We start from the raw sequence: 15,757 nt of genomic DNA on the forward strand, positions 1-15,757 counted from the left end.
CCGCTCGCGAGTGGGTCTGAATCAGGCCCAGAGGCTCCTGTCACACTGTTGTAGGACAACTGCTGTGAACAGCACAACTCTGTATAACACTGCAAAGCCAACTGTGTGTTTGGGGATGTTCTGAATCTAATACAGAGTGGGTTATTTTACAGCTGTCTTTACGGATGGAACTTGAAACATCCACATAGTTATTGAGAAAAACAAAAATCTATCAAGTTCAACCTAATATAAGTGATAGATGTGTTGATTTAGAGGAAGGCACAACGAAATCCCTCAGAGATGTATTTGCCAATTCAGTCTCTCTGAGAAGAAAAACATTCCTTCCTGGCAATCACATTAATTATCTGGATATTTCGCCCCAGCTGTTTAATTTGTTCATTATAATTGTTGATACTATTCCTTGGAAAAAAACAGCATCCGATCAGTTTTTGAATCTGTCCATTGACCCCCTCATTGCTTATGGCCTGCTCAGAGAAGCCCCTTGACTGTGCTGTAGAGGTCAGTTCAGTTGACATAATAGTGATTTTCTCCTGTACTGCATCCAAACCACTATTTTCTCCCCACAATACATGTGCTTGTAGTTTTGGGTCCTAATCCTGAGCCAGACGTGGATATCTGTATACAGTTCAGCTGTGAATGTGTCCACCTAAGGCCCTTAGTCTACAATGTTTCCTTATGAAGGGAATTTACCCAAGTGCGGTTTTGCTGGTGAGTTTATACCGGCGCAATAAATCGCTGAATTCATTGTCAAGTGGATTGGAGGCTTAACATGCAAATCACCTGCGATATGTGCACCAGGTTCAAAAGGGCGACATTATAATGGTCAATATTCAGAAGATCAACTGGTTCCGAATGTCAACAGAAAAAAGGTCGACCATTGTTCTGTCGGCATGTATTTAGGATGACAGGGTGAAAAGGTCGCCACTAAAATGTCAACACTTTTTTTTTTTAGTCTAAACCTAAGCCTAACCCTAAAAATTCTGAAAAAACCATGTGTCGACATGTTAAATGTCGACGTTTCACTGTGTTGACCATTTAACTCTGTCGACCTAAATACACGTGATGGTCAACCTAATGGCCATGTCAACATTTGTATACTGTCAATATTCAGAAGTGTCGACCAATCCAACTCCTATTATTATTATTATCCTTTATTTATATGGCACCACAAGTGTTGCGCAGCGCCTTACACAGTACATAAAGAAATAATTTGACAACTGACTTTACAGTACAAAATATAACAAGGACATGGATAATATACATTGATACATAAGTGACCATAACACCTAGATATGCAACAGAGCATAAGCAACCAGGGGGGTAAGAAGTAGGTGAAAGTAAAGTAAGGAGAAGCACAAGAGGGTAGAGGGCTCTGCTCGTAAGAGCTTACATTCTAAATCACCAAACCGTTGAAAATAATCCACATTTTCTGTGACTCTGTATTACTGTTTTCCCCTGAAAGGTAAAACATCTGTGACATGTTCTCTTAGTTGCATTTATCTAGAACAAAATAAAAAATATATATAGCCTGTTAATTACATGTTTCTATGCGTATTACAGGGAAGCCGAGGTGAATTACTGCTGTCCCTTTGTTATAACCCCTCAGCGAACTCTATAATTGTCAACATCATAAAGGCACGGAATTTAAAAGCCATGGATATCGGGGGCACTTCAGGTTTGTGATACTCTAAATACATTTCTTTTCAGATCTGCTTTCACTGAGAATTTCTCAAAAGCCTGTACCTATGGAAAATGTATCAGCTTTCAGAAAATAACAAGAATGTTGATTGCACTCAGCTAAACATCCAGTTCACATAGAATATCAGCTACCTCTAACATACATTTTGTGCTTTTGGTAGGAACCTGGCATATACATTTGTGAGTGTCACAAGGTGCCTTTTAGTCATTGAAAAACCAGTGTTTTAGGTTTAGTAGTCATGTGATTTGCTAGGCCTCTAGCTGTCCTCTACACAGTATATACAGATACTGCATAAACTCCCCATCACCTGATGGGGGCTCTCTCCTGACGGCACAGGGTAAACCAACAATTTTATACCTTGAAATAACGCAGCTGAGACTTGCGTAAGAGGAAAGGAAGGTCAGCTGTATTTATTTATGCTTAGGCTAATAAACTATTTTAACTATAAAATGAACTGCAATTGAACTAGCTAATAAGAGAAAGAAAAGAGACAGACACAGTATGGTGACGGAGAAAGAATGGCCCCACAATGCAATGTCACCAACTGCATACTCACACCACTCTCCCAAATGGGAGGCGATCCACCAGCCCATTATCCTGCCTAAGGAATCCACCTCCCACCCACTGGCCCCTGGGTCCAGAAGGGGCCCGCACTGCAAACCCTGCACCCATATTTTTTATACTTGGCCCTCCGAAGTCCCAAGTCGGGTGTAGCAGCGCTACCCAACACCCCTAGAAAATGGCCGTTGTGGCCATTTTCCTAGCGTTTTGCGCATGCACAGTAGGCAAATCGCTGGGAAAATGGCTGCTGTGCCATTTCCCTGGTGACCTGCGCATGTCATAGTGCCAGAGTCTCCAGCTTTGTCAGTGCGCTGCTGTGCGCCGGGGAGACAGAAGGGGGCCCCGGACGCAGGGCCGGTTCTCCCGTTACGCATGGTACGCAGCTGCATAAGGCACCACATTGTGGTGGGCGCCTCAGCTGCGTACCATGCGGGCCGCGGTGCAGACTGTGTCTCTGTGACACAGCTGCACCGCGTGTGTAGCGCTGACCGGACGGAGTTCGGTCAGCGCTACACAGCACAAACACACAGCCGCCGGCACCAGCAGCTGTGTGTTTGCTTTAGCAGCTGATGAGAGTCAGACAGATTCTCATCGGCTGCTGCTCCCACTGCCAGAGCCGGACATCTTCCGGCTCCCGCAGTGGGTAATGGGAGTGACGCGTCACTCCCATAATGCAAAGCGGCGGACGGAGGAGCTGATCTCGGCGGCGGGACCAGGAGCAGGAGCACGTGTCAGGTAAGTGTTTTTTGTTTTTTTTTTTATTATGTCTCTACTGCGGGGGGAGGTTGATTACTACTTGGGGCACTACAAGGGGGGGACTACTGGGAGCACTACGGGGGGGACTACTGGGAGCACTACAAGGGGAGACTACTGGGAGCACTACAAGGGGGGGACTACTGGGAGCACTACAAGGGGGGGACTACTGGGAGCACTACAAGGGGGGGACTACTGGGAGCACTACAAGGGGGGGACTACTGGGAGCACTACAAGGGGGGACTACTGGGAGCACTACAAGGGGGGGACTACTGGGAGCACTACAGGGGGGGACTACTGGGAGCACTACAGGGGGGGATACTACTGGAAGCACTACAGGGGGGAATACTACTGGGGGCACTACAAGGGGGGGAATACTACTGGGAGCACTACAGGGGGGAATACTACTGGGGGCACTACAAGGGGGGGAATACTACTGGGGGCACTACAAGGGGGGGAATACTACTGGGGGCACTACAAGGGGGGGAATACTACTGGGAGCAATACTACAAGGGGGGGAATACTACTGGGAGCACTACAAGGGGGGCTACTACTGGGGGCACTACAAGAGGGGGGACTATTACTGGCACTATATAATGGGCACTGCATAGGGGGGTACCACTACTGGGGGCACTGAATGGGGGGGGAGTACTACTGGGGCACTATATAAGGGGGCACAAGGGGCACTGCACTGGGGGGACCACTACCGGGGGCACTGTAAAAGGGGCACTGCATATGGGGGGGGCCAAAAAAATACTCGCTTACCAAAAAATTTGGGCTAGGGCCGGCCCTGCCCGGACGGGAATGAACACAGGCCGCCTCCTCTCTTAATACGCCCCTGCTCCTGCCCTGTAACACAACGTGAGGCCCACCTGGAGCAGTGGTGTTGCTGACCCCAGTAGGGTAGAATCATCCTAAGCCATGTATTGGAAGAGAGAGCACCTCAACCTGCAAAGGCAGATAGAGACTGCAACCGTTATTTCCAGCCACTAGAGAGCTGACACCATGGTAAAGGGAGGGAGGGCGGGAAACTAATCCAGAAAGGCTGCCTAAAATGTCTGGCAAGCAGCAATACTAAAATGGCTCTTCAACTCCGCCTCCAACACTCTAAAGGCTAAACCCCTAACCCCACCAATCTCAGATCACCCACTAAGTAACCCTTTCCTGGCCAGATACAAGCATCCCCAGGTTTGGGTGTTTAATTACCTCTATACATATTAAATGCACTACATCTCCCTTCTCATAAATAACCTTAGAAACAAATCCATACTGGCCTACTAAGTAGAGCCCTCCTATTGGGCAAGTATATGGGGCATGATAATGTGATTTATGTCATCAAGCCCGTGCTTCTCTGTCTCTCAATCCCCCTTTCTGTCTCTCCAGCCAGCGCCCCTTCTGTCTCTCCAGCCTCCCTTCTGTCTCTCTGTTTTGTTCTCTTACACTCCCTATCCCCTCTCTGTCCCATATATATTTTAGGATTTGACTTCCAAGCCCCACCCCATGAACTATCTATTTATTGCATTTGTACCGTCCCCTACACACTCCTTACTGTATGTATTTTATGATTTTTTTTTTCCCCAAGACCACCTCCACCCTTTCCCTTATACAGTATGTGTTTGTGCCTGTTTAATGATCTTGTGTCCCTTTCTTTTTTTACTTATCTGTTCTTCTGTTCCCTCTTGTAATCACTGCTGGGGCTCAGCTCAGGCTGGCCAGGGAGGTGCGTGTACGCTCCTCTTGCAGGAGCTGGTGTATGAGACGTTAGTCCTAACGTCTCACTCCCCTTCTCAGCATCAGAGTGCTCCGACGCAGGAGGAGGGACTCGAGGAGGCAGAGACAGCTGAACATACTACTCACAAATCCATTGCGGCAGGGGCCTGGCACCTCACCTAGTGCAGCAGTGACAAAGAAGCCAGGGAGTGGAGTCCTTAGTCTCAGCCGGCTGTCAGGCATGTGCATCCTATGCACACCTGCGGCCCTTCAAATAACAATATTGTACGGCCCGGGAGGTAGATGTCACCTTGGCCCCCGGGCCGGACCTCTGGGTAGGAGCCAGGTGCGGGCCCCCCTCTCTGTCCGGGCCCGGGACTCCAGGCCCGGCATGATGGCGGCCCTGCTCATGAACATTCTGGGAGAGTGGGCAAGTATTAACTAACCAGATATGTGGGTCCATTCATCATTGAGGGGCATAAAGGCCCCTGTTAATTAAGTATCCCACACACTGCGAGTTGCGGCCGTGGATACATAATTACTGGAGCAATTCAATATTTCTCCGGTGCGGGGACAGCTACTATGAAAAGCAGCTGACCCCATGATCAGTAACTCTGCTAGAGAAGTAGAAATGTTACTTATTGGAGACTACTCGGCCAACTGCACATGGGTGACCAAAAGTCACGCATGTGCACAGCCAAAGGTCGCACTGAGTGGAGGCGGCGAATCGATCCACTCGGATCCCTCTTTGCAACCTGGAACTCCTTCCCATACACCAAATGAGTTTTCTTGCAATATATTAAATACAGTATGCCTTAATGTTTTACACTTACTTCCAAACTGTCCTTATTTAGAACTTTAATTAGTCCTAATTCAAGACTTTTGTTCCAACTCTCAGAACCAGGGGCGTAACTAGGTATTTGAAGGCCCCATAGCAAATGTTTGTAAGGGCCCCTATATACCACCCAATGGTGAAAAATGTATATAACACATGTAACTGTGAGAAGGAAAATAACTGGTGATAGAACCTGCCAGAATAGTGGCACCATTAGAGACCGCTCTATGGGGGTCATTCAGACCCGCTCGCAAGCGGGTCGATGTTCCCCACTGCGCATGCGCACGACGGAGGGAGCTCCGTCGTGCGCATGCACGAGACCCGGCGAGCGACGGGCTCACCATCGCTCCGGGTCTCGCACCAAAGGGTGCGTGCTGTCGATGTTGATTGACAGCACGCCTCCTTTGGTGGGCGTGCCGGCGGCGTGCCTGCCAGAGGGAGGCGTTCCCATGGGAACGCCTACCGTCTGAAGCCGGCCCCACTGACATCACTAGTGATGTCAGTGGGAGTGATTTTGGCTCTGATAGAGCCAAAATCACTCCAGGGCTTGCGGCAGGGCTTGTGGTCACCCACAGCTATACGAGCGGCCAGGAGGCCGCTCCATTTTCATGGAGGAGGGCCCTGATTCAGAGCGAGCGCTCTGGTCAGAGCGTTCAGCTCTGAATCGGGCCCTATGACTGCTTTCATTAGTGGGACTATGTACTAGGGGCCTGATTCAGAGCCAGACGGTCTGAAAGAGCGCTCGCTCTGAATCAGGGTGTTTTTTTTTTTTGTGCGGCCTCGTGATGTCAGTGGGGAAGCCTCCTTTTGGCCAGCCACACCCCCCCCCCGCCCACCTCCAAAACGGGGCAAGCTGTCAATCAAAACCGTCGCTAGCCGGGTCTCGCGCGTGCGCACGTCAGAGCCGGCTCTGGCGTGCGCAGTGGCCAATCATCGACCCGCTCGCGAGCGCATAGCGCTTGCATGCGGGTCTGAATCAGGCACACGGTGCCTATTTCATCTTTGCAACAAATTTTTTTTATTGGGTATATTCATTTTATACTCTTGTCTCCACTTCTCAGATCCATATGTGAAGGTTTGGCTCATGTGCAAGGACAAGAGAGTTGAAAAGAAAAAAACAGTGGTTATGAAGCGGTGCCTAAATCCTGTCTTTAACGAGTCTTTCATCTTTGATATTCCCACTGAGAAACTTAGAGAGACGACCATCATCATAACTGTCATGGACAAAGACAGGCTTAGTCGTAATGATGTCATTGGAAAGGTAAGTGACAGACCCCCATACAGTTGTTTTATGCAGTTACCTGCATGTTGCCTTCACTCAATTAATGTAGTTTATCTCAACACATGGCCTAAGGGAAGGGACTTAGGGCCTGATTCAGCATTGCATGCAAGTTCACTGCTGATCGCAGACTCCTGATAATCGGGAATCAGTGTGTGCGCAGGACCCAATCTGCAAGTGTGCAGAATGGGTCCTGCATAGATGCATGCAGACCCTTGAGTGCCTCTGCCTGATTGATAGGCAGAGGCATTTAAGGGACGGTGCGGGGGCAGGGTCGGCCGCCATTCCCGGAAAACGGGGGCGCGTCCGCCCCCTTTTCTGGGAGTGGCAGGCCCAGGTTCTGCGTTGATAACGCAGTGTCCTGGGCTCGCAAGCCGGCCAGCCTGAGTAAGCTGAGGCTTACTCAGCTGGACGGAGGCCCGGCACTGTCCACCATCGTGACCATCGACCACCGTTGGTCGCGATGGTGATCCCAGCCTGCGACCTTCGTCGCAGTCCAAGGATCGCAATTGCAAAGCTGCCTGCATGCCTGTCGCACTTTTTCATTTGGCGAGAACACTGATAATGTATCTTAAAAAAGTGCGTTCTCCAGGGATGTAGTCAAAATGTTGACAATGAAAGCTAGACAATCATAAGGTTGACACCGAAATGTCCACAGTTAAAATGTAGACAAGGTCATCAAAGGGGGCGATTCAAATGTTTTGTGCGCCCCCTGCTGGGCATCTATACGAATAGGCACCCATCTGAGCAATTCAATTGTTTCTCAATCCAGGCACCCATTAGTATTTATAGCGGCTTAAAGCACCAGATTTAGCCATGGACACAGCTCATATGCCTGTAATTGTGGTAATCACAGATCTCTGCGGTATGTATACTGTACTCACTGACAGGCAGGATGCAGCCTGCTTTGTGCAGATCACATTTGAAGTGTGTGTTCTATTAGTCCAAGTTAGGCATTTGTCATAGAGTTCATTGATGACTATCCCGGCAGGCATCCAAGCAGTACACACAGATAACTTCATCATAGGGAAGACATAGATGCTGCACCTAGTGTGCAGGGGCGCAGAGAAGGGGGGTGGGAGCGGGTACTAATTACCCGGACTTGTTAGAGGGACCCATCGGGGGGCAAGGTATGCCGCCACCCCCTTCCTCTTTACCTCTTACCAGTCAGCAGCCCAGCACACAGCTGCAGTAGGAGACTGCTCACTGTTGCCGCTGAGCAGCAGCAGTCTCCTCTCCTATAGCCTGTGGGGGGGGCGCGATCACACTGATCCAGCTCCCTCCCCTGAATTTGTGCGAGGTTGAAGTGCTCACAGCGCCCCTCTCCCCAGAGCAGCGCTGCAAATAGTTGCCATAGCTGACATCACACTGGCCCCCGTCAGTAGGTCCACGGCATTATGACTACACACAACGGCCAGGCAGAGCTTGTCCTGCTCGCTGCAGCCCTGGCCCGAACAGGGTGGGTGTAAGATGGAAAATTGTGTGTTATAGATCTCCCCCCCCCAGATCCGCCACTGGTGCCAAGCCACGCATTTTAATCCCAGTTGGCGGCACCAAACCCGATTGAAATCCCACTGTTTTTTACCCTAAATCCTGGGATCTCACAGTATGTGTGTGTATGTATGTGTATATACAATATACAATCTATAGGGCCTGCATACTTCATAGGACTTTGCAATTTGGGACAAACTGTAATAAAACTAGACTCTGTTAACATGCAGAGAAAGCAGTACAAGGGCCTTGTACACAAGTTTGCAATGTAAAGATTGACCTGGTTGCATCTGGATTCTAGCAGTTCAACAGTGTGAAATGCCGCATACCTCCCAACATGACCCTCTCCAGGAGGGACACAATGCTCTGGTCCTGGACTTCCCTGGTAAGAGGTGAGGCTGCAGTGCAGTTCAAAATTCAAATAGGGGAGTCACACCAACTGTCATTTCACACACTGCCAAACATCACTGGCTGGGACTCACTGGCAGTTGGTGTGACTCCCCTATTTGAATTTTGGACTGTGCTGCAGCCCCACCTCTGGAGCCGCCACCAATCATAAATTACCAGGGAAGTCCAGGACCAGAGCATTGTGTCCCTCCTGGAGAGGGTCATGTTGGGAGCTATGTTACCACATAGTTGTTTTACGATCTTACAGGGTTTTTTGCAGTCATCCCTGCTAACCAGCATATACACACAGTGCAGATAGGGATTTTGTGGGCTGAATGAAATAATCACTTATTTTGTACCATGTCTCAGTGGGGTAACGTAGGGAATCGATAGGTTACATTCTTATGATTATTGGCTCAGCCCACAAAACATCTGCCTCCTTGTATAGGGGATCTGGACACTTAATAGTTGTCATGGCAACCACTACACAGCACATACTTTGTAAGAGTTGTACTATGTTTATTTTTGTACATATATACCAGTAATTGGACCAGAAGGATGAGAAAGGGAAATATGAAATATATTACGGGATTTAAATATGAGATTGTGGGGTTTTAAAATGACTCAGAAGACATGGCGAGGCGATGAAGGGATTTGCATTGCGGAGTAACAGGCTAGGAGGTCAAAAGCAGCATTTTGCAGGGATTGGAGACAAGACGTGTTAATTAGATGCCAAATATGACGGAGTTGTAGGTGGATTAGAGTCGGCAGATGGATTTGAAAAGTGAACGTGAAATATACAGTATAAAGCCTGTATCTGGATGGAAGGAAATGGAAGGCAGAAATTAATTACAGTTAGTAGCCAGCTATTGTCACAGAAGAGGGAATAGCGCAATGCAGAGTGCAGAGCCAATTCCATAAAGTAGTTAGTTAGGTAACAGTGACCTTAACATGGAACAAGATGCACATCCTTTGAGAGCGTTCAAGGAGGTAATTATAGGGAGAGCATAGCAAAGCTTTTTCCACCTTCACAAAACTTTATCTTATTAGCTTGTAAATGTCTTTCTGGAACTTTTACTAAATACATTGCTTCTTGGCTGTGGTATGACTTGTCGACATTCAGAATGTCGACCGTCAGAATGCCGACAGGTTTTGATTATTGTCAGACTGCCGACATGCAGTTAGGGCGGCATGGTTAAAATGTTGACAAGTTCAGAATGTCGACATGTTTTTTTTTCTTATTCTAGACTATACCTAAAGCTGGGTACACACTACAAAATGTGTACCCAGCACAACATCGCCGGCGACGGGATACTGCATACGGCAAGTGCATACACACTGCACGGCATCGTTGGCAGTAGGGCCGACGGGCGATGTCACTAACAACATGATATTGGGGCAATTTTGGGGTGTTTTGGGTGAGATGTTTCAAACCTTCGAGAGAGAAAGTGGAGACATTGCCCATATCAACCAATCAGCTTCTAACTAACAAGACTGTGCTAGTTAAATTATACCTCTCCTTTTACTGCAAACTTACCTACTCTCTCAGAACCGGCGGGAGGCTCGCAATTCAATTTTTCGGGTAACCTTCTACAGCCTAGGAAGAGTAGGCACTCTGACGCCAGTGCTACAGCACATCACAGGCATTGCCAGCAATTTGCCAGTAGTTGAATTGACCCCAATGTGGCCAGTCCCTCGGTGGGGGGGATACATGCTTAGTTTAGCATAGGGAGGGCAATCCGGGGATCCGGATCGGCGGGATCCCGGGATTTTGGGCTAAGAAGCCTCCAATCTTGATCCCGGCATTGGCCTTAATTTTATTTATTTTTTTAAATGCCGGGCAGCGATGAGCAGCTCCAGCGGAATTCTCAGAAGCTCCCCGGATCCCCTTTACCCCGGCTGGCACTGTGCACAGTGCGCAGCGTGACGCCGGCTGGACCAGACCCACTGCTAGTGCCACCAGTAAGTAACTGTGGGGGCTGGGCACGGGGCTTTTTTTTGTTTTAAAACCAGGCCAATCCTGGGCATCCCGGGTTTGAGTTTTTTCAATCCAGAAATAAAGCCCTGGGATTGGCCTCCCTAGTTTAGCACTACCTGTTACAGAACATCTCTCGCACAGCACTGGTATTTTGTTCAGCAACAAGAATGCTAAATAATGTATTTATTGTATTTATTCAGAGAAGCATTATGAATTGAAATCATCCATCAATAGGATTTAAATTCCCTTCCTTTTCCACTCGTATGTCGGTAGAGGTTTCTTCCCTTGGATTGATCCCGGTTGTTAATTCAGCAGAGTTTCGGTATTTGCAGTTACTGGAGACCTCTAGTGATCAAACTCTGTACTGATCCCAAAGCGCGGGAGATGGGAGATCGAATGCACAGCAAGAGATAACAGCTGGCTCCTAATTGGAAGTACTTCAGGAGCCAGCTGTCATTTCTGAGCACGTATCAGACCCTCCAGAGCTCGATGATCATTACAAAGACTAACTAGCAGAAGTCCCTACTAAGTACTAGGGCACTGTTGAATTAAGGAAATGGCGGAAATCAGGCAGATTCCAGATTATCGGGAATATGCCCGTGCGCAGGACCCGTTCTGCGAATGTGATCGCACGCAGCCCCTTTTTGCCTTTGCCTGATAGATAGGCAGATGCATTTAAGGGATGGGGACGGCTGGCGTCCCCGGAAACGGGGGAGTGTCCACCCCATTTTCCGGGAGTGGCAAGCCACGCAAGACGGCCATTTTAAGTAAGCTGAGGCTTACTCAGCTGCCCGGCTGTGATCCCAGCCTGGGACCTCGGTCGCAGTGCTGAGATGGTAAATGTAGCAGGGGGTGTCATGCATTTGCATATCAGCAAGGACAGAATTGCAAAGCTGTCTGCATGCAGCTTTTCAGTTCCGTCCTAAGCTGAATCACCCCCATTGTCCACTGACAATTTTGTCTAAATTTACCAAATTTCTTTACAGACACTAAATGACGTTATTTTAGAAGGAGCTTATGGAAAGTGGGACTCCCAGATTGGAAATAGAATGTTCTTAACGCTTTACAGTCCCAAAACTATTTGGTGCTTCTGAGTGTATAATAGAATTGTCAGGCTGGTGATAAGTTTTTACTGTGGTCCTAGAAAATTGCAGCAAATCTTTACTCTTGAAAAGAAGAAGATGGGTAACAGAACAAAAGACGATGCAATTTGCTTATCTGCTGAAAAAGTCTTAAATCTAAGTGATTGTTTTCTGTCTTTTTAGTAGGGATGTGCAGGCTCGGATTAGTTTGGATTTTTTTCCGCCAAAAATTGGGTCTCAGAAAGAGGCAATACGTCATCTTTCATGGACAAACAACATCATTCCTGGACAAAAGTCCATGAAAGATGACGTTTTGCCTCTTTCTGAGACCCGATTTTTGGCTGGAAAAATCTGAATTTGGCGGGAAAATCCGAACTAATCCGAGACTGCACATCCCTACTTTTTAGAAGCTCTAGTAAAGATTAAAGCGGCAATATGTGTCACACAAATGTGTCCTCACTCGTCTTTGCTGCAGTCACATCAAACAGCCCCTCTTGGCGCGCCTGGTCTCGCCGAAAATGTGTCTAAGTCGCGATGCGACTAAAACGCACCAGGAGACTGTGCTGATTAATTTGATATGACACTTGTATATTTGTGTGTGACTTAAGTCTCTCAGGGCCTGATTCTGTATGGATCGCAATTGCAATCGCAGCTGCATAGTCGCACTCAATGAAGCTGTGTAAATATGCTAATGCCTGCCACAGCTCAGCCAGCATAAAGACGCCCACTGCTGCTCTCTCACATCCGTAATACCTTGCAGTTCTACGTATAGTTTGGTAACATTTTTTGCATACGCATGCTGAACAAACAACCGATATGTACGCTGCTGAATCAGGCCCTCAGTCAGCATACGATGCAGCGGCCGAATCCTCTTTTTCACAGCGAGTTTCTTTTTCAGTCTCAGGTGCACACAGATATACAAGTGTCACATATCAAATTAATCAGTCTCCTGGTGCATCATAGTCGCATCGCATTGCCACTTGGACGCATTTTCGGCAAAAAAAGATGCCCAATGCTAGCAGAGTCTCACAGGACCAGGTAGGTATATCACGCATAGTGTATTGAGGCTAGATGAGAAAGGACACATCTATATATCTATATAATAAGCGAGAAAGCGCGTCTGGCCATCTGTTTGTCCTTTATGCACGGCCAGAGTTTTGGACCTAGCTTCACCATATTTGACATGGTGGTGTAGTTTGACCAGGATTAGGTTTTTGCCTAGGTATGAACTTTGTCAGGGCCATGCACTGTCACACCATCTCTAAAAATGTGGACACTCTTAAATTACACAGATTCTGGGGCTGGCTCCAGTGGAAATTGGCAGTGTGCCAAAATCCTGTGAGAAAGCTACAAAAGTATTATTTTAACCTCAGTCTGAGCAGACTTGATGACTCATGCAAGTTCATATTAAATTCAGAGCCTCTGTGTTTGCATGCAAGGGTGTAAATAGAACTTTGTGGTCCACATAGCAAGATCTTAAAAAGGCCCCCCCAGAGGTAAAAATAAACCTACACACATTTGCCCTCACAGAGAACTCATTCATGTTAGGCCACACAGAGCCCATTCAGGTTATGCCACACAGTAATACTCCTTATAAACATTATGCCACACAGTAGTAGTGCCCCTTATACATTATGCCACACAGTAATGCCCCTTACACTACACAGTAATGCCCCTTACATATTATACCACACAGTAATGCCCTTTACAGATTATGCCACATAGTAGTAGTGCCCCATATAACACATTATTCCACACATTAGTAGTGCCCCTTACACATTATGCCCCCCCCCAGCAACTCACCTTCCCGTGTCCCTTCAGCAGCCTCTCTCCTCCCCTTGTGTGCTATCAGCAGCCAGCAGGTGTGGATTTGGGGCTGGACCGCCAGCTAATTACAACTGGCTCACCTGCAGGCAGCAAACAACATGGACAGACAGCGCTGGCACAATTGAATCTGGTGCTCGTGGACTGGCAGCCAATCAGGAGTTGCCACTACTGATTGGCTGCTGGTTCTCAAGCTCTGATTGCCTTGCGACTGGCGGCACTGTCTCTCCATGACTGCCTGCCAGTGTTGATTACTGCTGGCGGGCCAGCACCAAATCAGTATTGCTGACACCGGGGCCCCCCTCGACGGCCCAGAGTGGAACGGCCCACCTTCTGTGCGTGACTGGGTGAAGGGGGAATAGCGGGCCACAGAGGCAGCTCAGGCACCATAGCAGCCGCATACCTTGCACCCATGATAGTTACGCCACTGTTTGCATGCATGTTAGCAAAAAGTGGGGTTCTTTTCAGGATCAATGGAACGGGATTATAGGCAAGGACAAAGTAAACAAATAAAGGCTGCAGGTGTACTTCAGGGTCCAGTCTTCAACCCAGGCAGCGCCGGGTATCACAGCTAGTAGTGTATAATACAAATATTATTGAAGTTTATGAAAGGGATGCCATGGCTGTTATTTCAGAGTACTAGGGAGCACACTAGCTAGCCCACCCATGCCCGCTTATATGCCGCAGAGGCATTTGGCGCAGCAGCATTATAAAAACTACATGCTCTGTAAATACAACAACTGCAGAGGCTGGTGCTAAACTACAACTCACAGCATGCTAGCTAGGCATCAAACGTTGCCCAACATGGCTATAGATAAATATACAAGGCGGTTGTTTCTCCTCTAACTGCTTACATCTTCTCACCAGATCTACCTGTCTTGGAAGAGTGGTCCCGGAGAGGTGAAACACTGGAAAGATATGATTTCCCACCCAAGAACAGCTGTAGCACAGTGGCACCAACTCAAGGCCTGAGCTGATGGCTCTTCTGCACTCTGTGATCTCCTGCAGTCTTCGGTTACCTCCAACTAAACCAACGCATTGGCCACGCTCTTAATGTCTGCACAAACACAGCCTGCAGGCTTGTATAAGGATCCGCCAGCTTGGAACTCTGGGTAACAGGATGCCCGGGGGCCAGCTTGTGCCACCTGCAGCTCCTCCACAAGGATTGTGATTCAAAACTGTCCTAATATTTGTCATACCTGGCACAGCTGCGAGTTTTCCTTCTGGCCTAACGAGGAGCGGCACCTCCCAACACAGTGTTATAGAGACGCTGAGAAGGGCAGAGCGGGATCATCCCGCAGGAAACCTGTCTCAAGGCTGCCGAGCCTGCAAACTTTCCATGGCTTCTACAAATACATGCTGCCAGCCACAGAAGCACCTTAGAGTGTGTATGGTGGTTGTCAATGTAACAAGTCACTTTTTGTAGTGGTGCGAAGGTGCGATGAACCCTATAATATTTTTTTAGGGTTTTTTTTTTTTTTTCTTTATAGAAAGAGATAAAGAGCAATACCTGTGTTATTGCAAATTAGTAACCTTCTTGGCGGAACAAGGAGGTAGATTTAGGGTGGAATGTGCTCCACAGGCTCTTTGCCATACGTGCGTGGTTGTTAGTGTCCAGTGTGTGTAATGCAATGTGTGATTGTGCGCGTGCGTGCGTGTGTGCGTGCGTGTGTTTTTTTTTTCAGCTCACCCCTTTACTTCGATCTCCCCTTGGTGGGTGGGGATGATGCTCCGTTGCACCTGCGTATCTTCGTACCGTGATTCTTTGTAGCTTTATTTGACTGTTGCCTCTTTTTTATTTTAAATTCTGTTTTTCACTGATTCGGTTATTTTTTCGCTAAAAAAAAAAAAAAATTAAAAGGGTTTTTATTTTGTTTTGTTTTTTTTGTTTTTAAAGTCACAAACAATATTATGTTGAAGAGGGGAATCTCTGAAAGGAGGTTATTGTTGTTGTCTAGATTTATAGAGTGTTGGGTAGCTGTCATTGCAGCCAGTGGAGACCCACTAAGCATTGAGTCCAGCCCTCTCTGGCACAGAGAAGTTTATTGTTAGAGCCAAAGAGGAAGCTGACTCTGTCACAGCACATGGAGCTTACTATTTCCAGCCTTCTGGAAGGAAGGATGAGACATTGGCGCAGTCCCCTTCTCTTCTGGTGATC

General features: G+C 47.8%; 1 protein-coding gene across 6 annotated transcripts in view; it reads left to right on the plus strand.

The window, feature by feature from the left end:
- SYT7 (synaptotagmin 7) overlaps positions 1–15,471 on the plus strand; it is a 412,892-nt gene extending 397,421 nt beyond the window's left edge. For all 6 annotated transcript variants that reach the window (XM_088454514.1, XM_088454515.1, XM_088454517.1 and 3 more), the window contains 3 exons: positions 1,561–1,675; positions 6,620–6,819; positions 14,467–15,471. In XM_088454514.1, the coding sequence (XP_088310640.1) occupies positions 1,561–1,675; positions 6,620–6,819; positions 14,467–14,571 (420 nt within the window). In that variant the 3' untranslated portion in view covers positions 14,572–15,471. The remainder of the gene's footprint in view (positions 1–1,560; positions 1,676–6,619; positions 6,820–14,466) is intronic.
- Positions 15,472–15,757: the final 286 nt, after the last annotated feature.

The sequence above is a fragment of the Taudactylus pleione genome, unplaced genomic scaffold (assembly GCF_031769625.1).
Source record: "Taudactylus pleione unplaced genomic scaffold, aTauple2 ptg000619l, whole genome shotgun sequence".
Classification (NCBI taxonomy): Eukaryota; Metazoa; Chordata; class Amphibia; order Anura; family Myobatrachidae; genus Taudactylus; species Taudactylus pleione.